A 21,477-nucleotide genomic window follows, 5' to 3' on the forward strand; every position below is an offset into this window, starting at 1 on the left:
ATGTGGCTCTTGAGCGTTTAAAATGTGGCTAGTGCAACTGAGGAACTGGATTTTAAATTTTATTTCATTTTTATTTTCATTTAAACAGCTCTATGTCATTAGTGGCTACCATTTTGGACGGCACCGCTCTAATGGGGCATTAAATGGGCAGGCCTTTTTATGCCTTGTTTCCAATATTGGATAATATTTTTCTACGCACTGTGTAACTTAAATCATATTTTAAATACTGTAATGAGCTAAATATGTGGGAAAAAAGTAGAAAAGACTTTCTTGAGAAGACCTCATTCTTCCCTGAATCTTACCATTTCTTTTGCACGTGGGATGCCTATTATGTTGGGTTTCTTGATAGTGGGCTCACCTGAAATTTTTCTGGCCAGCAAGGGAGCTGCTTATGAAGTTAAGCCTGTTTGGAGAGAACCCAGCCCTGCATGTGTTTTCCAAGTGAATTAGCTTGGTATTCATTTTCCTTCAGCAAGATCATAACGGTCATGTCTAGTTTTGATTAAAAGGGGTTTTCTGACTTGAAACAAAGGGAAAACTGACTATTAATATTTCACAAGGATTTTAAGACTCAAATAAGTTAACTTTTCTGCTGCCATCACATATTACTCAGACCAAGCAATCAATGCATTGATAAGGCTGGCTTTGATTTCTCATGAAACTTGGTGGTTTTACTTAGTCTTCTCATCTTCTCACTTGCTTGCAGGGCTTTTTCCGCAGAAGTATTCAGAAGAACATGATTTACACTTGTCACCGAGATAAGAACTGTGTTATTAATAAAGTAACCAGGAATCGATGCCAGTACTGTCGGCTTCAGAAGTGCTTTGAAGTGGGAATGTCCAAAGAATGTAAGTGGAGTCTCCAAAAACTTCGTTTCTATCTTTGTCTTATCTATAAATATGATTTGCTCAGCTTCCAAAATCGAGTCGTGCAGGACATGGTACGTGGAACTCAGACCCGACACTCGGGATAGATTGCCAAGGCTCGGTGTAAACAGAGGTGGTAGGAAAACAGAAGAACTGTAGGGATTTTCAGATAAAACTTGAGTGGCATTTGGGGAACAGGCAGGAGCTTTGTGTTGTGGGTGGCGGATTTGTGTTCCAGAGCGGTACTAACTCCCTGTGGGTTTCAGAGCCACTAGTAACTCAGGCATATCACACAGCCACTTAGAGACTCCATTTCCCCCATCCTGACAGTGGGAACAAAAAGTTTTGCCTCTGTCCGTGAGAACAAAATGAGACGAGCGGCATGAATATTAACAGTAGTAATAATCAGCCCCCCCCCTTTTTTTTTTCCGAGGGAAGGGGGCATAAAACTTCTGCTGTGGAAGAAATATTTAGAAACTTGGTGCGCTGGCATTTTTCCAAACTTGATTTAGCTTTTTTTTTTTCTTCCAGCCACCCCCCCCCAAATAATTATACATTTTTTTAATGCAAAAGAGAACGTTTTAGTAAATTAAAAGTTAGCGGTCCATAAACATCTGATAATGGGGACTTGAAATATACATCATTTAATACAGACAATATGTACTCTACAAAACATTTTATTACTTACATTTCTCTCTTTGGTGCTTTCACATGGAGGGGACAAGAAAGTGACAGGGAAATGGTTTGGTTCAGGCAGGCTTAAGGAAGACGTAGGGTTGTATGCCGGGTGAAGCAATTACTGTGATCGCTCCTTCTTCATTCAGATCGTGACTTGGGGATTTGGTGAAGGCAGACTGTGAATGAGGCATTAGGCTCGTGGTGTGAGGGGACGCTGGAAATGCCTGAGACGTGGCCCCTGCCCTCTAAGATATGCGACAAAAAGCCAGGTACCGGGGCACCTGGATGGCTCAGTTGGTTAAGCAACTGACTCTCGATTTCGGCTCAGATCATGATCTCAGGGTCGTGCGATGGAGCCCTGCGTCAGCCTCTGCTTTCAGCGGGGAGTCTGCTTAAGAGTCTTTCTCCCTCTTCCTCCTCTTCCTCTGCCCATCCTACCCTGGCTTGTGCATGTTCTCTCTCTCCCTCTCTCTTTAAAAAAAAAAAAAAAAAGCCAGGTACTTCAGCCACAATCTTACATGCTGATTCAAAGACATGTGTTATAGGACAAGGGCTCTTGGATTTTAGAACTGGGAAATGTGCCCATTGGGCGGTGGGGAGACCGAGGAGGGAAAGGCCCCACAACCAAGCAACACTGCTCTGAGGGTGCTCAGCTGGGCGACTGGCTTTTGCCTGGAGCAGCCTCTAGGGGATGTTGCCCAGCATCCATTCCATCCTTCACCTTTCCTGAACGTACCCAGGGTTTAATATGCTTTTCTACCTCTTGGGTTTCTATACTGGGGGAAGAATAGCGAGATTAGGAACAATTCTTCTGACTCAAGCCCAGCATCCTATGCTGTGTCCCAGCCTGTCATATTCTGCTCCTGGTTCATGGTGTTAATTTGTAACCTAGGCCAAGTCCAATGAGCATGAATTCCAAACTCGTGCTCAGGAGCCACAAAAGAAAAAAAAGATAAATTAGATTTCATCAAAATAAGAAATGTCTGCTCTCCAACAGTTACTGTGAAATGAATGAAAACACAAGGCACACACTAGGAGAAAGTACTTACAAATTGCACATCTGATTTAGGACTTGTATCTAGAATATACAAATCTCTGAAAACTCAATAATAAGAAAGCAAATAACCCAATTAAAAAAACACACACACACGCTAATGCCCTTCAAAAATGCCAAGACTATGAATGGCAAAGACAGTCTGAAAGATTGTTCCAGATTAAAAGAGGCATGCCAGTTACATGCAATGCATAATCCAGAGTGGGTCCCGGGTCAGAGGAGAAAATAGCTAGAAAGGACATTATTGGGACAGGGAGTGAAATCTGAATATGGACTGTAGATTATAGCACTGTAATATACTGTTGTATGCTATTGTATATTAAGAACTGTGAATTAGATGAAGGGCGTACAGGGGTTCTTTGTACTATTCTTGTACCTTCTGAACAAATCTGAAATTTTATCCTAATGAAATTACCGAAAGAGGACAAAGACCCGTGCTTAGAATATTGGGACAATTCCTGATACATGTGAGCAAGAAAGCAAGTAGCCCCAAGTGCCCCTAGTAGCTATCCTCCAACTCCAGGGGAAGTCACCTCTAGCACAAAGCAGGTACTATGGTTGGAAGAGTGGACAGACAGAAATAGGGCCCTGAAGGGCATTATTGAATTGCTAAACCAACTGACCCTAAAACCTCTGTCTCCAGCCAGTTTTGTTTTATTTGCCAAGAGCTTGTGCCCATTAAAGCAGCTGAGGTTGGGGGTTTGTTCGTACTTAAGGTCCTGATGAACAGGAATGGACTGGGTCATGAGACAGGGAGGCATCCTGCCATCCCTCCTGGGAGGGTTCTTTTCCTCCAGAAAGTTCTGTATGTGGATAATGGGTCAGTTGACCACATTTCAGCCAGTTCTCTTTGATCCCTCCAAACTTCAGCGCTATTGGATTACTTAAAATCAACAAACGTGAAGATACAGAGCTAATATTCACTTAGCTCAGGCCCTCCAACCCTACTATTGAAGAGAAAAGCATGACATTGCCCTGAAATAGTCAGATTTTTAATATGTGTAAGTGAGACTCACAGGATGATCCCTTGACACTCCATTTTTGGTCTGACGTTCTGTAGACATGGCTGTCACATTGCAGTTCTGTGGGAGAATTTTAGGCTAGGCTGAAATTATAAATGAGTAAGCCAGATGTGGACTCAGGGTAAATCAGTACTTTTGCATTTATTTTGTGTGGGCTGGAGACCCATTTCCTGCTTACATTACTTAAAACCCATATCCTGCTGCTCTGTAAAAACTGGCAGCTTGGTTGCCAATTAAAAAAAATAATAATAATGTTTACACCCACAGGAAAACTCTAGTTTCAACCCTCAAGGAACTTATCACCTTAATTAGATTTAAAAATATAGAAATGAGAAGAAAATGGGATCATTATGCCCAAGTATACAAAAATAAATATATTTTCCTTAGAAGGAAATTGAAGGGAAAGGCATAAACACTTGGAGTATAGAGACTGAGGGTCTAATAGGATATTTTTAAAGTTGAAACAGAAAGAAGCAGGAAAATACAAGAATCAGTAATCAATTATACCACAGTATTCGCAACTGAAACGAATCCAAGCATAATAGAGACTCATAGAATGTTAGAACTGAAAAAGGATCTTAGAGATTGATTTTCACTCACCTCTCTCACTTGACATACAAGCACACTGGGACCCAGAAAGATGAAACAGTCTTCCCAGCAATCCCCAACTGGCTAAAGGCAGAACCAAGATTGCAGTTCAGGTCTTCCCTCTCTTTGCCATACTTTCTCGGCAGTACCAAGATTAGGAAGATTTGCATTCACTTCTTGCTGTAGGTCATGAGGACTCATTAGCGTGTGTCAGAACTTTTAGGATGCAAGTGACCGAAAACTCAGCTCAAACTTGGCATAAGCTTAAAACATCGGCACAGGTAACTGGACAGTCCAGAGAAACCCATATGCATCTGAGGGTTTGCGTTCCTGTTCAGGGAAGAGCTCCCCTTTGCCTCCCACAGCTTTTTACTGTGTTGGTTTTGTTTCTGGGAAGATTTTATAAATGGCTACTAAAGATGCCACCAACAGCTGTGGCCCATAGTCTACCTGACAGAAAGAGAGGCTTACGTCCCCATCATGCCATCAGTGCCCGGGACCTGGTTCTCATTGGCCTCACTTGGGTCACGTGCCCCCCGTATAACTCTCTCACCTTGGGGGTGGGGGTGGGAGGGGTGGAGGGGTGGACCACTGTGGAGGTGGAGGGGTAGACCACTGTGATTGGCTAGGTCTGGATCAGGTGTTCATCCCTGGAGCCCGGCATTGAGGTTGACCCCACCCAAACCAGGTGGCCAGGAGTGTGGGTGGAAAGCATCTCTAAGTAGGGAATTGGAAAGACAGAAGGTAAAAACTGACTCCATGCTTAGGAAGACCTGTCAGGTCCCATGGTGCTGTTGCTCTTATTCTTTGTGCTGTTGAAGGAAAGAAAGAAACCTAAGAATCCTATATAGTAATAAGTAACACAGGCTAGGTGTTTTCTGTAGGTCAGGCGCTGCTTAACCATTTTTAATACTTTGTCCCATTCGAACCTAACAACAACCCTGTGAGATAGATTAGTTATAATCCCTTCCTTCCCCTGTTTTGGGCAGATGTGGAAGCTTAGGTGCAGAGAGGTTAATTAATTTAGGATAACACAATTAGTAAGGGGCAGTGCTGGGATTTGGATCCCTGTAGTAATATTTACTACCTGCCACAAAGAGCAGCTTTTAAAACACTGACTTCCCTTTTTGGTGCTATTGCTAGTGGTTAATTAAACAATAATCACACTCCTTGTTGCATATCAGAGATGTACCCCCTAGAAAATCATGTGCAAATTTAATTTGTATGGCTCAGATTTGGTTTTCAATGTATAAGGGGATTTCCTAGTAAAAGAAATCCTTTAGTGTGGCAGATCGGAAAAGCGTGCTTATTTCTTCCCATTTCTGTTCTATAAATGCTGGTGGGTATACCTTGTATTTTCCAAGGGCTTTGTAAAACTAGGGGAACCTTTTTGTAGAGGAATAGCTATTTGTCAAAGCACGGGAGTTGAAAGCGGTAGCAGCAAGTGAAAAAAATCGATTTTCAGCAGCCTTCTAAAAGTGGTACAAAAATTTATGAAGAACTTGGGGAGGAGGCAAAGGAAGCAAAGTGACTCAAAGTTGAGTGATGAGCTTCTGCTGGTGGGGTGGGAGGCTCAAAACGATGTCAGCAGAGGAAAGTATGTGGCCCTAAAGGAAGAAATAAAAAAGAGAATAAAGGAAGACATAAAATTTGGGATTGTGAAAGAGATGTCTGGACAAGCTTATGAGACAGATAAACCACTAATTGTCCATGATGGGGAAGGAGAAGTTTTAAGACGATGCCACATAGAGACCGTAGGAGTACAGAAAGCCTGACCATGTGCATTTGGGTCAGTTACAGAAATCCAAATGAATAGTTCAAATCCTTAAGCCAGGGATCAGCACATTTTCTTAAAAGGGTCAAAAAGAAAATATTTTTTGGCTTTGTGGGCCGTGTGAGCTCTGTGTCTGTCACTATATCCCAGAAGGAACCATAGAAAGTACATGAAGATTGGTGGTGTTCTGATAAAACTTTATTTACAAAAACAAGCAGAGGGCCGGGTTTGGTCCAAAGGCCATACTTTGCTTTAGGTGGCGCACCCAGTGGTCACGTATGCCACTTATGGCTGCTCTGTGATCTCATGTTCGGCTTCTCTCCCACCATCATCTGCTCCTCTCCTACCAGTAGACGCCTCAGCTTTCAGCCACACTGGGCCCTGCTGACCCACAAGCCTCCCAGCTCCATGTTTCTCTGAAGGCTGTACCCTGGTATGAACTGTCTACTGCCTTCTCCTTCAGATGAGCCCCAGGAGCTGGCAGAAATGTCATTTTCTCTGGGAAACCTCCCTGAACCCTACACCACACTCCATGTCATTCATTCTTCCCCATGTCCCTAGAGTGCTTTGAATATACCTCCACGACCAGCCTACTTATTACAGTGTGATTCTTCACACCCTGGTGAGGCTCCCTGGCTTGATGATAACCTCCTAAAAGGCAAGGCAAGCATCATATCTTCCTCGTCTTGTAGCCCTGAGCTTAGCTCAGTGAGGTGAGATTGGTCAAGTGGTTAAATGTAACTGTTTGTTTATTTATTTAAATTTTAAGTGGGCTCTACCGCCAACAAGGGGCTTGAACTCGTGATCCTGAGATTAAGAGTCAAATGCTTTACTGGCTGAGCCAGCCAGGTGCCCCTCAGTGTGGCTGTTTTGAAAGCCAAACCGAATCTGACGTGTCCCGAGCTTTCCTTTCTGAAAAGGTGTCAGGCACAAAAGAGTTCTGAGTATGCATGCCTGTGTTCATCCCTCGGCCCTTCACTTACCTGCGGTGGGCCCAGGACAAGTTATGCAGCTTCTCTGGGCTTTCTTTTTCTACCCGAGCAAGAGGAACTTTCGTACTGACTGACAGCCTGGGCATGATGTGAGAACTGATGCTTTTAGTCCTGTTTAGACAACAGTGTTTCTCCAATCTGCTTCCTCTTGCCAGTTTCTCTCCCCTAGAGGACATTAGATCTTCTGGTGGATTTGCTGTCGAAAATGGCTGAGCTGAGCAGGCATCTTGTGTAACTGTGCATGGCAAAAGCCCAAACAGGTGGAGAGGCTAACATGGACAAGTGGCAGTATTTGGGGCTCACTTGGCCAGTTCTAGGCCATTGGGTCACTCACTGACAAAAAGGGTGCTCCAAGGATGAGCTAGACATTGGGGTCAGGAAGCCAATAGGAAAATGAAAAATACAAAGTCGTCCAGAATCAAGACTCGTGTGCCATGATAAAGGGGAAGTGGTGGGCTCTGGATGCTTCTAACGTTTGATGAGGTTCCCCCTGGGAACCATGGGATGCCCTGGCCCCATATCTGTAACAGAAACATTGCAGAGTTTACTGTGCCTGCCACCCCCATTCTATTTCTTTTCTTTATGGAAACCACGGGCCACTAATTCACAAAAGAACCTCTTCATATTGCCTTTGAGCTTACGTTTGTGTGGACCATGCTTTTGAGTGGTGGGCAAAACATGTCTTTGATTTTGCTTGAGAATGCTGTTCAGCGTTAATTTCACAGCAATTTTTTCCCCGTGACAGTTGCATAATTATATTTGTAGAATAAAGCAGTTGAATAATCTCTGAATTTAGGAATCCCTGAGTGCTCGTTGACATCTTCTCATTTGGGGCATATTGAGCTTAAAAACAGCTTTTTATAAAGTCTCTAAATTCTGATTTATCCTTTGGACATGAATGTCCCTGTGGGTCGATTGGATAGAATAAACGTGCTTTGCGTGGACACTTTGATACCTCCACAATACCTTTCCGTTGTTCTGTGTTTCACTTCCCCTTTACTGTTAAACTTACATTAAAATGAACCTTTTGGATTAAAGGCACTTAACCTCAGTTAAAATCACTTCTGTTGAGGCACAAATTATATCGATGTGCTCATTGGTTCTATGGCTAGATTTTACTGGCTTTAGAACGTGGAAATTCATATTGTAGGTTGTCCTGTGTACTTGGGAAATTACATAAAAATCATCATCAGAGCACTTAATGTCTTTCTAATTTTAGTTTATTTCTTCATTTGTTCCCATGTTACGTCCTAGCCTGTTACTGCGTTCCCAAAGTTGAGTGTGAGCATTTCGTCCTGCTCCACCGAGAGGCAGCATTAACCCCGCCCCTCTCCTCTTTACCCCACCACACGCAAATCCCCACAGAGCCCCCCAAAAGTAAATGAAAGGCTGGAAACTTTGTATTTTTGTATCTAAAAACATCGCGGAAGCTGGAAAGTAAAAATCTGCTGTCCCTTTCCACTTGCCAAATGTTACTGTTTTCCTGCATCTGTTCAGGAGATTAAAAAAACCCAATTCCGTTTGGGCACTGGCAGCCCGGTGACGTCAGCGCCACTGTGGGACTTCAGGCCCATTAACACTCAGACTGCAAAGGAAGTATTAAAATTCCTTCAGCTTTACTAACACATTTCTCCCTGCAGCCTGGCTCCTGGAAAAGGGACGCTCAGCACATTCTCACCTCAGCAAAAGGAGAAATTTCCGTGACACAATAGGACAGAGCAGAGCAGAGGAGCAAAGGCTGTGAAGGGAGCCTGAGCTGGGTTCGAGTCCGACCTTGCCCTCTGGCTGCCTCATCCTGGGCAAGAGGTGTCATTTTGTTTCAAGTGCAGGGAGCTAACCTACAAGGCGGGGCCACCTTGCTAGATGGTTTCCTGTGTCGCACCCTAGGAAGGTGATGCATTTAGCATCCTGCCTGGCACACAGTAGGTGCTAAATAATGATTGCTGTTTTCCCAGGGAGATTCTTCCTCCGGTGGTGACACAGGCTCCATTCTGTGCTCCGCTTGCTGCTGCCACAGCTGCTTTTAATAACTACATAGCCCGGCTTCTCCTCCAGGAGAAAAGCGAAGGGCAGAGGCTCTCATCATTTTGAATTGTTTATAACACCATGGTGTAGATATACAGCCCCAAATATTATGTCACAGCATTAAAAATAAAGCTTGCAGGCATAGTTTCTAAAATAAATATCCGCCTTCCTCGGCTACTGTAAACTGGGAGGCAGATGGCTCATTTGCCCGGAGATGCTGGAACATGTGTAATCAGAGAATGGGGTGGGATCCTGGTATCGTGGAACCCAACTCCACGGGGAAAACCGAACTGGGGTGTTAGAAAGGACGCCTGGGCCCCTCCCCGCCTCAGTCAGCTCAAGGTGAGGCCATCGGGATGTCCCGGGCAGCGTCTGCTTGGCAAGGGATCACCAAGGAAGCAAAGTCTCTTTCACTCCCTGCTTCCTCCTTTGTTTGCCCCTAGGGTACATTCCATCTCTCCCCACCCTTTCTCAAGGACTCTGTGGCCCACCTTCCCTAGTCCCTCATCTCCCTTCTCTCCACCAGATCTTACCCCTGGCCTGTTCCCCAGCACTGCTTGTGCAGTCAGCTGCATGGCAGGAGGGACACAGGTGATAATGTGGCAGTCGGTGGTCCCAGAGTACATTCCTAGCGGCAGAGTCTCCCAATATGTTGGGTCATCCCCTCGGCAGGTGAAACAGGAATAGTATTTGGATCCTGGGGGTCCTGATGTTCAGAGAGGCTAAGAACCCTGCCTTCTGTCACACTGCTGGCTTTAAGCCATGGGTCCTCATTCCAGTTCCCGGGAGCTTTTCAACTCCACTTTGCTTCTCTAACGACACCGTTCTGGTGTGGACTTAATGCTTAATGCTTTCAGTGTCTTCACCCATCTTTGCTCCCAAATCACATTTTCTATCATGTATGATTTAATTTCACAGTATGTACAAGTTCAGTACAGTGTTTTTCCCCAGAGTAAATTCTGCACACAGCCTACAAAACCTAATTTGGGGGAGCCCTAAACTTCATATGCCATCATTTCAAATTAGAGAGTGATAAAGTCAGTCCCTTTTCCATATCCATTCGATCTTTGTATTACTGATGAGAAAATCTCAGTTCGATGCCAGTACATCCTTAATTAATACCTCTTAAACCTTTGCTACTCCCTCTTTTTAACAGAGAGAGGGCAGGCAGCCATACCTCGTTAGGACGAAGTTTTACTTATTTCGGAGGTGTGCAGACTTTCCTGAATGGCCAGACAGTACATAGTTGAGGCCTCACAGGCCCTTCAGTGTGTGTTCCACCTACTTGACTCTCCCATTGCAGCATGAAAGCATCATGAAAGAGCGTGGCTTTGTTCCAGTAAAACTTTATTGAGGCAATCAACCTGAAAACCCTGTTTATTTTTTACTCTTAACTCCTATTTATGTCAGACAATACTGCTTTTACCTTTACAGAGTAATATAAAATTGTGTAAATTTTATTTAAGCAAAAAAAAAAAAAAACAAAACCAAATCAATTTAAATAGAAATCCTTAGAGTAGAGTGGCCTGTACGTGAAATATCAGGAAGGGGGGTTTACATGTTACTGGTCAGGTGTTCCGGGATCTTGACAGGAATGGCACAGACTGTGGGGCAGCCTCAGCCCCTTCCAGAGCCCCCTGTAGTGCTTCGGTTGTTGGCCAGTAGCCCTCAGCCCTTCCCCCATCCTGAGCTGTGCACGGCTCGAGGATGGGCAGCTGAGTCTCACTTTCCTTGGATCCTCCAGCTTCAGTCCTATCCTGATACACCGAAGGGTCAGTGAAGGGGTGGATCTGTCCTGGTGGGATTTCAAGGATCAGGTGAACTGGTGGAGGGAATATGAGGAACAGAGGAGACCTCAAGTTGCACTGTTTACCCCCTCCCCTCCCCGAAGAGCAGCAGGGTAAGTGTTGTGGCTTGAAGAACAGACTTGAGAGACAGTCTGAATTCTGGTCCCAGCCCACCACTCACATAGCTCTGTGTGGTCTCAGACAGGTTACTTAGCATCTCTGTGCCTCTAGTTCCTTGTCTGTGGCACCAAGATGATGATAATACCTACCTTGTATGGCTGTGGTAAGGAATAAATGAATTAAAGTGTGGTAGGAACTAAAGACGTTTCTTAGCTAAGCGTTAGCTCCTGGTCTTCTTCCTGCTAGGATAATGATCCATTCTGGCCTCCAAAAACTGGCCTCACCAGTAGTCCTTCAGGACCCTGCAGAACAGCTAATGCTCCTTGTGGTGCAGTGGTCCACTTACTCAAAACAAAGATACTCTTAAATTGGACATTTGTCTTTGGGGCTCAGGCCTAACCCCCAGAACACAAAGTGTCATCTCTGAGCCAGATACTGCCATGCTGGGATTCGTGGCCCTTCATCGCTTACAGAATCCGTTCCAAGTGTATCAGCACGGACAGGGCCCTGCACAGCTGGCTCAGCCTGCCCCGGCCTGCCCAGGACACCGACCTCCTATCATGCTTCACAACGTGCGCCCCACCCCCCACACTAGTTACCGCTGACTACTCGGCATGCCTGTCGTGGAAGGCAGCCTGGGGGTGTGTGTGCGCTGCCCATCCCCAGCTGTACCTCCCACTCTTCTTTCAAGCCATCTTTCTCCTAAGGGTGCATCCCCATTTCTGTAATAACAGGAAGCAGGTGTGGGTCACCCTCACCTCTCAACAGTGTAACGTGTTACAGTGTGGCACCTCTGTTGGGTGACTTTGAAAGTCAGACTTGCTTTTGAGTCCAGGGGGTAGGTAGGGGTGTGTGTGTGTGTGTGTGTGTGTGTGTGTGTGTGTGTGTGTGTGAGAGAGTAAGAAGACATACACCGGTGTTCTCTGCACTCACTGTGAGCATCTTGAGAGCAGGCACAGAGCCTCATTCCTATCTGAATCCTCAACTGAAAGCCTAGTACCTTGTACCTAATAGATATTTCTGGAATGAACTGGAAGTAAAGAGCAATTGAGGAGTAGAAATTCTGAATCAGGAACTTCTGTCCTATCTTTCCAAGAGTTAGAGATTTAAATCTGGTCCCACTGACACTATGAGCCTGTTTTTCCCTTTTCCCTTTTGCGTCCTTCCCTAAACTTGCACCATACGAATTCTAACACATAATCCCTTGCGTAACAAGAAGTCTCACCGGTTGTCTGGGTCCGTGGTGGACGTAACCAGATGGAGCTTGTAAATAAGTCCTGACAGGGAAGATTTGCTCTCTCTGAGAACCGTACACACACACACGCCATATTTCATCAAATCTATAATTTGTTAAGGCGCACTATTATTGTATGTGCCACTGAAAACAAAACAGCAGCAATTAAACGAGGACACGCCAGAGACTGTGAGACAGGTGGCAATTTCAGAGAGGGAGAGGGGGAGAAACCAGATACCAGCCCTGTAAGAAAAGGCAGCATCTCACATTCTGGGCTGGAAATATTCTATGTTTCCATCTTGAGCTATTTTTCATTCTGCTTTAAATAGACATTGATAAAACCTCAGTGCCCAAAGACAATCCCCAGCCCAGAGTTGCCTGAATAAATATGCAAGTGCTTCTAAAATAGCTGGCAGAAAGCCCTTTGTTTGGAAACAAATGTCTCCGTGAAAATAGCAACCCGAAATTTCCCCGCAGTCCCTGTGTTCCGGGGCGATGAACATGGCCCTTTAAGTACCTTCTCCCAGTGACAGCAATTCTCTGGAGGGTGGCTACCTAAATTGCTCAATAAATCCGTGCATAGAGTATGGTCTGAATTTGCTCTATCCTGGAGTGGTATTGAGCACTTAAACCCGTTTCTTCTCCCTCTGCCATCAAAAAATATTAACTCTCCCAGTTAGGTTATTTCTCTCATCCGTCTCCCTTTAAAGCTGGAAAACAAAGAGTTGAGCAATTATCCGATGAACTAGATTAATGGAGACAGGCATCTTTTTAGTCCTGGTACTGAGGAGAGCGAACACCCTATTTACTCACGAGGAAGAACGTGTTCGTCCCCAATTCACACTTGATCGTTCCATGCACTTCATTTCACCGACAGAAAATACCTACCTGACTTTTAAAAATTTCTGATGGTTTTATTTGCAGAATAATTTTAGGGCAGAAATGTTCTGTTTTGACGTTGGAGAATGCAGGTCCCCCATTTTTCTTGTTTTTTGGGGCAGGGTGTTTTATGACATTGCTTGGTCAGGCTTATAAAACAGTGTTTTGATTCAGCAACATGTTTAAATCCGTTTTAAAATAGCACTAAGGAATTCCACTGGCATGTCAAAATGGACCCACTTAGGAGCTGGTCATATGATACAGCTCTTCCAAAGGGAAGGATAAAAGTTGCTTCTAGTAAACCCTGTCGACTCAGGGGATTTAATGAGGACAGGAAGAGAATCAAGTGCAAAATGTAATGAGTGAAGGATTCCCACTTTGTGTCCTGGAAGTGGCGGGACAAAGCACTTGAGCAATTTTAGACTAAATGGAAACTTGGCTGGGGCACCATTGGACTCTGAGCTCTCAGAAATGTGAAAATATGCAGGCTCACAATGAACTCCCCGCCCCCCACCAGTGGATGTGGCCCAGTGAGTTATTTCTGGAAAAGAGACATCAGGACTTCCTCCTGCCTCCTGGAGCTGAGCAAACTCTTGGAGATGGCTTTCTCCACATTCCCCAGGATGATGATGGGATCCAGGTCTACAGAATGCAAAGCCCCATTTTGTTTTTACAAATAGTGTCTTTTACAAGGCTCTGGGTGCCTGAATAATAGAATTCTGTCCATGAAGGTGAAATGTGGTGCTTTCCTCTACCTGAAAGTCTGACATTCAAAGGACTGACAACACCAAGTGTTGGCGAGATGTGAAGCAACTGTAACTCTCTTCTGTGGCTGGTGGAAATATAAATCAAGCCAAAGTTTGGCAGTATCTCCTAAAGCTAAACATACCAGTATGACTCAGTAATTCTAGTCTTGGGAACATCTTCAAAAGAAATGTGTGCAGAGACCCACCAAAAGATAGATACCAGACTGTCCACAGCAGCTTATTTATAATAGCCAAAAGCTGGAAACAACCCATATGTCCATCAGCAGTAGAATGTGTAAATAAATGGTGACATATTCAAATAATGGAATATACATAGCAATAAAAAAGGAACGAACTACTGCTAAGTGTGGCAGCATGGACGAATCTCATAGACATAATGTTAAGTAAAAGAACGCAGAATGAAAGAGAACATTCTTTATGATTCCAGTCATATAAATATTAAAAATGAACAAAACTAATCAGCGTGATGGAGGTGAGTGTTGTGGTCACTCTCAGGACTCAGAAGGGGCACCTAGAAGCCTCGTGGTGTGCTGGACATTCTAATCCTAACTGGTGTGTACTTAACTGTGTCTGTAGTGTCTTAACCTCAGTCAAAAAGAAAAAAAAAAAAGATGGAAATGTGGGAGGAGTGTTGGAGAGCACCATGCCATCCCGTGCGTACAGAAATTGTGTTATCACAGATGAGAAGTGTAACATCGTCTCATTAAAAGTATCCCCCTCCCTTTCAACACATTAAATTACCTCCAGAAAATGTATTGACCTTTCTGCCTTTGCCTTTTCTTCTCATTTGGGACCTTTTTCAGCTGCAGCTCTGAATGTGTAAGGAGCACCAGAGACGGGATGTTAACCCTGATTTACTCTGCGTTCTCTGAGGATGGTTATGTAATACCTGTAATCCCATCAACCTAAAGAGCTTCTCCCTTCGGTGCCATGCACTGCAAATTAATAGCCCATGGATCCATTTACAGCTTGTTGTGTTTTGGAAAACTATTTCAGCCATCAAATAGTAAAAGGCTTTTAAAAAGATGAGAGTTGTTATTTTTAAATGTTAAATTAGCAGCAGTGTCAGTAATTCCTCTCAGATACGTAGTATGACCAAAATTGATTATGAACCTGTGTGGATTCTGGCTTAATAATTAGCCGACTGTCCCTTTTTTCCATAATGCAAAAAAGTCAAAATGAGAGGTCTTTTCATTTTGATTCAGTCATTACAGGCAAATGGGACTTTAGTAAGGGACCAAATTGAGACTTGTTTAGAGAAGTTAACAAGAAGGTTTGACTGATAGAATTGACAACATACTTTTTTCCTTTTTTTTTTTTCTTTTTACAGTCATCAGGGTCATTTCTCTGTGAGACTGTTCACATTGAAAGAAAGAGTTCTAGATTTACAGAAAGTCTATCTTAATTTCCTTGTCCTTTTTATTATTTTTAAAAGGTATTTAAGTAAAAGAAGCCAATAAAGAAGACAGTAAAAATTGTTATCCTTTCCTAATGCCTGCTGGCAATTGTACAGTTAATTCAGCATCAGAAATTTAGACATAAAGACATAGGTTTGGTGGGATGGTACATTGGAGTTAATTTAGGAAATGGAATATGACTTTAAATGTATCAAAACTAATGGAAGTAGCATTTCTGTAAATTGATAAATATAAATAAACTCCAACCCTTTTTATAGAGATATATTTATCTCTAAATGTCATCTTCAAGGAATGCAAAGGAGTTTTAAAAAAGTATTGTTAGGGGTGTCTGGGTGGCTCAGTCGGTTAGGTGTCTAACTCTTGGTTTCAGCTCAATTCATGATCTCATGGGTTATGAGATCGAGCCCCACATTGGGCTCTGCCCTCAGCAAGGTGTCTGCTTAAAGATTCTCTCCTGTGACCTCTCCCCACACTTGTGCATGCTCTCTCAGTCTCTCTCTAAATCTTTTTTTAAAATATTTTTTCTAAAAAATGTATTTTAAAAAAGATTACAACTCAGCAATAAGACAGCCCATTTTTTAAATGGGCAGTAGATTTGAAGAGACATTTTATTTTATTTTATTTTATTTTATTTTATTTAAGATTTATTTATTTCTCAGAGAGAGAGCAAGTGAGCTCAAGCAGGGGGAGCAGCAGGCAGAGGGAGAAGCAAGGACTCGATCCCAGGACCCTGGGATCATGACCCAAGCCAAAGGCAGATGCTTAACTGACTGAGACACCCAGGCATCCCTTGCAGAGATATTTTAGCAAAAAATAAAAAATAAACTAATGGTCATTAAGCACATGAAATGATCCTCAGCATCTTTAGCCATTGGGGAAATACAAATCAAACCACAGTGAAATATCACTCCACACCCACATCAAAAAGACAGTAACAGATGTTGGCAAAGAAAAGCAGAAATTTGGACCCTTGCACACCGCCGGTGGGAATGTAAAAATGGTGGTAAAATGGTGAAGCCACTTTGGAAAATAATTTGGCAGTTCCTCAAAAAATTAAGCATACTGTATAAGCCATCAATTCTCATAGGTATTTACCTGGGAGAAATGAAAACATGCATCCACACGAAAACTAGAGAGGAATGTTCATAGCAGCGCATGATTCATAATAGCCAAAAAGTAGAAACAACCGAAATGTCAGTTAAGGAAGAGACAAGTTGTACATCTATGCAGTAGACTACTCAGCCATAAAAAGGAATGGAGTACTGATACATGGTACAAGATGGTAGACCCTGGAAGACGTTACGCTAGGTGAAAGAAGCCAGACACACAAGGCTACAGACTATGAATTCACCTATATAAAATGTTCAGAATAGGCAAATTTACAGAGACAAAGTATATTAGTAATTACCAGAGGCTAGAGGGATTGGGGGAATGGAGAAGACAGCTAATGGGTGTCTTTTGAGGGAGGTGGTATTATAATGTCAGGAATATATTAAAAACCACTGAATTTCACACTTTTAAAAGTATGAGCTCTCTGTAGCATGTGAATTATATCTTAATTTAAAAGACAACAACAACAACCGTAAAAAAAAAATGTTAGGCTGATTGACTTAAGGGAAAAGAGGAAAATGAACCTTTTGGAGTCAGCTGAGGTCATTGAGGTGTATGTATATTAGACAAGGGTCCCATTTGATTTGGTGTTCTTGGTAGAACAAAACAGGGACGAAGTCAGTTGCGGGATTCTTGGTGTCCACAAGATGTAAACAGCCTCATTATGCAAAAGAATCACAGATTTTCCAGACACTGATGTTGGAGATGAATGTCTCTCATGAGTCCTTATAAAGACAGTACTGGGAGATGTCATTTAGGATGTCCTTGACATTTTTCGTTGCTCTTCTTTAGGACATCCTTCTATGTAGTTAAATCTCATCTGTTTTCCAAATTGGAATAAAAAGAGCATAGAGAAACAAGACAATCTGTATGACCCTAGACTCCAAAAGAAATAATCGTGGACATGAAATTGAAGAGTCAATAAAAATGGTCACCTCAAAACAAGAGTTAGCTCTCCTCCTCGCTCTGTTTCACATTTTATCATTTAAAAGCTCTCTCCTTCAAATCCTGCCTTTCTGGGTATCTCCTCAGTTTCTGTGATCTTCCCTTTTAAAGCAAAAATCAATACTATTTTAGAACATTTTTCTCTTTATTAAGGTATAATTTACGTATCAATAGTACGGACCTTAAGTATACTGCTTAATAAGTTTTGATAAAGGTCTACATCCTTCTAACCGTCTTTCCAGTTAAGGTATTAGAGACTAAGGAACTTTCTGGGCTTGGAACATTCCCTGTCTTGCTTTTGGTGGGGGTTATGCTTGAGGGTAAACTGTTCCGATGTCTCCCTCCAGAGATTAGTTTTGGCTGTTGAACTTGATCTTCATGCGGTCATAGCTCTGTTCTTTTCTGCTCCGTGTTTTTCATTCATCATTATGTTTGTAGGATTTTTCGATATCAGTACAGATATTGTCGGTTGTTTGCTCCGTATTTTGCTGAGTAATATTCCATTTTACAGATACACAGTTCTCACCCCAGTGGATGTTTGGGTTGTTTCCAGCTTGGAGCTCTTACAGTTAAAACTGCCATGAAGATCCTCTTACATGCCTTGTGGGGGGCATGCACACTCTTCTCTTAGGTACATACTTAGGACTTACTGGGTCATAGGGGCACGTGCGCTTCATTTTATTAAAAAATGGTCAGTTTTCCAAAGGTTCTGCCTGCCATTTATACTCCATCAGCAGTCTGTGTGAATTCCAGTTGTTCCACATCCTTGCCAAACCTTGATATTTCGGTCTTTTTAATTTTGACATCCTACTGGAAATGAAACAGTAATGAGTGGTGTTCAGTTGAATCTTCCCGATGACTAATAACACTGCATTTCTTTTTAATTTAGCAAGAACTCGACTTCTTGTTAAAGTAGAAACTGTAAAACAAAAGTGCATAGTTTGATCTCCTATCTGTAAAAACAAAGCTTGGAAACTATAGCTCAATATGTTAAACACTATTGTTATATTTTTTTGAGATCTGTATTTTCATTTTATTATTTAACCTCTGGGCACATTTGTTAGTTGTGTGGTAAAGAAGAAAAGCTTTTTTTTTTTTCTTTTTAAAGAAAAGAGGTTAACTCTTAGATCGAGGTAGAACTTCTGTTTTCCTAATTGTCTAGCACTTGAGGCTAAGTACATTGGGTATTGACAGCGCTTTAGACAGAAATGGTGGAGGAAATAGACGTCAGCACTGTTTTTTGCATTTGTCTGTTTCCCCAGCAGGGGACAAATCCATTTCCATACATTTAGACATCTTGATTTCTGAAGATAACATCCATTTTTACTTCAATTTAATAGACCATAAATCAGGGGTCAGCAGACTTAAGCCCGTAAGCCAAATCTGGCCCTCCGCCTGTTTTGATCAATAAAATTTTATTGGAATACAGCCATGTACGTTCATTTACATATTATCTGCAGCTGCTTCCCTGCTATAACAGCAAAATTGAGTAGTTGGGATAGAGACCATACAGACTGCAAAGTCTAAAATATTTACTCTCTGGTCCTTTCAAGAGGAGTTTGCCAACCCCTGCCATAATCCATTCACTCTCTTTAAATTTCCTATTTTAATTTCCATTTTAATTCAATCACCGGTTATGAGAGTTTAGTCGCATGCCAGACATATGTGCCACTTGTAACTGCACCTTTGTTATAAGCTTTGTTATAAGCTACTAGTGGTTACGTGCCTTACAGTCATATCTCAGTAATTCAGTAGGGACCAAGTCAAATTTCACCTTTGTCCTGGAAATTCATAAACAAAGCCTCCCCAGCATCACCCCAAAATCTTTTCGTGTTAAAGGGAGAAAAATTAAAAGGAGTTTGTTCTCTATAGAAATGCAGCGAACTGTAAAGCCATCTCTCTTCTTTAAATTCATGCAAATGAGAACTTAAGCATCCAACTGATAACTCTTTTTAAGGTATAGTAAGTAGTGAGTAAGTATATGAGCTTGATTTTCTTGTCTAGAAATTGTCTCTGAAAGCAGTTCTAGAAGGAGAGAGAGTCATGTTGGAAGCAGGAGCATGAGAGTTGGAACAGATAGCATCCCAGAATGACTTCTCTTTGTCTAAACGGTCACGTGTTCTGTTAAACCTCATACATGATATATAATGAAATGCTTTAACACTTACATCCACTCGTGATAAAATACATTGCTATACACCAGTGCCTTTTCTAAACTACCAAAGAGGAACTTTAAAGACACTAAGGAAACTAGCATGATGTCCAGGCCCATTGTAAAGACAGACTCCAAGGCAGAAGAAAGGCCACTGCTTGTTTTATAACTCGTAATATGAAGATATACAGTCCTACCCTTTCCACTGGATATCTAAGGAGTTTGTGAGAATGAAATCTCAAGAGTAGGAAAAGCTGTGAAAGTACTTTGATGAATCCAAATGCTTGAGAAACGGGAGACGTAATTGTGGTGAGTTTTATTGGCCCCCATCGGAGAACAGGGCAGGACTTGTCTCCTGAAATCCCATCACCCACGACTTCCTGTGTGTACAATACAGAGCCCGTCTCCAGTGGAGAAATGTACTCGATGCAGATTCTTGTCCCAGTAGAACTTTCCCGACCTACTTAGCATTCCAACTTTGCTCACCTGAAAGATACAACCATCTTTTCTAGAGTTTCCTCCCTGAATCTAATTATACGAACCCGGGGGTGCGTCAAACATCACCTCACATCCGAACTCATCACAGGGGTTTCTGCTTCAAGGGGTGAATCGACATGTGCATTTCGCTGCTGCAGGGAGCTGACAGCTCCTAACTTATTCCTGGGGCGTCTGACAGTTTCTAGGATGTTAAAAAATAAAAAAAAATGAGATCCACTGGGGCGTTGGTTCTGCTGGACTGTAACTCATTAATAAAGGGAGAAGAGATCTGTGCACTAGGAATGAATATACCCTCCATAGCCTGTTTTAATCACTGTCTGTTAAAAAGCGGTGTACTGAGAGTCCCAAAGGTGAGACCTAGGGAGTAGCCATGCCCCTTTGCTAGCTGGGTGACAGTGCGCAAGTACCCTCACTCAGCATTACACATCTGTAACCCTGGACCATGGAGGCAATGATTGGTAGGATCCCTTCCAGACATTGCTCCATCTGAGACGAAAGACTGCAACATCCCTTTAATTAGAATCGGTAAGACCTCTTCATTGGAAATCATATTTACTTCCAGGACACAATTACAGTGAAACCTAATTCATACTGTGGTCTGCTCCTAGTAAAGTAGACAGAGAATTGTCAAGTGGTTTTGGAACGTGTGTGTGCCAGGATTGACTTTTTTTGCGGCTTTTTCTTCCTATGTCATCTCTTTATGTAGGGCTTTTTGAATACTCCGGTCATGGCATGCTATGAAAGAGTAACACCATTTTCGAGATGAAATACCCAAGACACAAAGAGGTTAATAACTTTGCCCGAGAAAATATATAATACAAAATACTTTAAGCAGAAGTAGTCGAGAGGTGAAGTTATGGCCTTGGCATAAAAGAAGTAAAGTTGTAGTTATGCACCCTACACTTTCTAGGGCTTGTGCATGAATATGTAGATTTAAAAATCCATGGGAAGATTTGTACTTGCCCCATCCTGAGTCTGTCTCTAGGCAGTAGTTGGGAAGGGAGAAATGAAGAGAATGAGTGTAAGTAACCCGTAAGGAGGCACAAAGAGCTGGACATATCTATGAGTAGGTGGCAGTATTCACCCATTCACCCCACCCCAAGTCCCAGGCAAAGCCCACTCATCACTGGCTTCCCACCCTTGACTTTGAAGGGTTCTTCATTTAGTAGTAAGGTTTTCTTTATAATTCCGTGAAAATAAAGTTCCCAGGGAAAGGTGGCAGGTTAAATCACTTTTTAGTATTTTCAAGGAACTAAGTGTTGGCTCTTATTTTGTGAGCCCTTTGGAAGAGAGAGAAAAGGAGAAAGAAGATTTGGGGGCACTTTGTGGGAGGAGCAAAGATGGAGAACACAGGGAAGGTCTGGCCCAGAATCAACCATGGCACCAAATTTGGTCTGGAAGCCCAGCTCTGGGGAAGTGAGAGGTCTGCAGATCCTCACAGAGGCCCCAGCAGCCCCATTCCTGGGGAGCCTCCGTCCTGTCCTCCATGCCCTATGCCTGTAGTAGACCTGGGGTGTGTTTGGGTATTGTGAGTTAAGAAGGCCCTACATTCTTGCCTCAGGATTGTC

At 42.8% G+C, this 21,477-nt stretch overlaps 1 protein-coding gene across 3 annotated transcripts in view; it reads left to right on the forward strand.

Annotated features, from left to right (window-relative positions):
- Positions 1–21,477, forward strand: part of RARB (retinoic acid receptor beta) — a 729,907-nt gene that overhangs the window by 632,997 nt on the left and 75,433 nt on the right. For all 3 annotated transcript variants that reach the window (XM_034662078.1, XM_002926444.4, XM_019807169.2), the window contains one exon: positions 707–848. In XM_034662078.1, coding sequence (XP_034517969.1) covers positions 707–848 — 142 coding nt within the window. The remainder of the gene's footprint in view (positions 1–706; positions 849–21,477) is intronic.

The sequence above is a fragment of the Ailuropoda melanoleuca genome, chromosome 6 (genome assembly GCF_002007445.2).
Source record: "Ailuropoda melanoleuca isolate Jingjing chromosome 6, ASM200744v2, whole genome shotgun sequence".
Classification (NCBI taxonomy): Eukaryota; Metazoa; Chordata; class Mammalia; order Carnivora; family Ursidae; genus Ailuropoda; species Ailuropoda melanoleuca.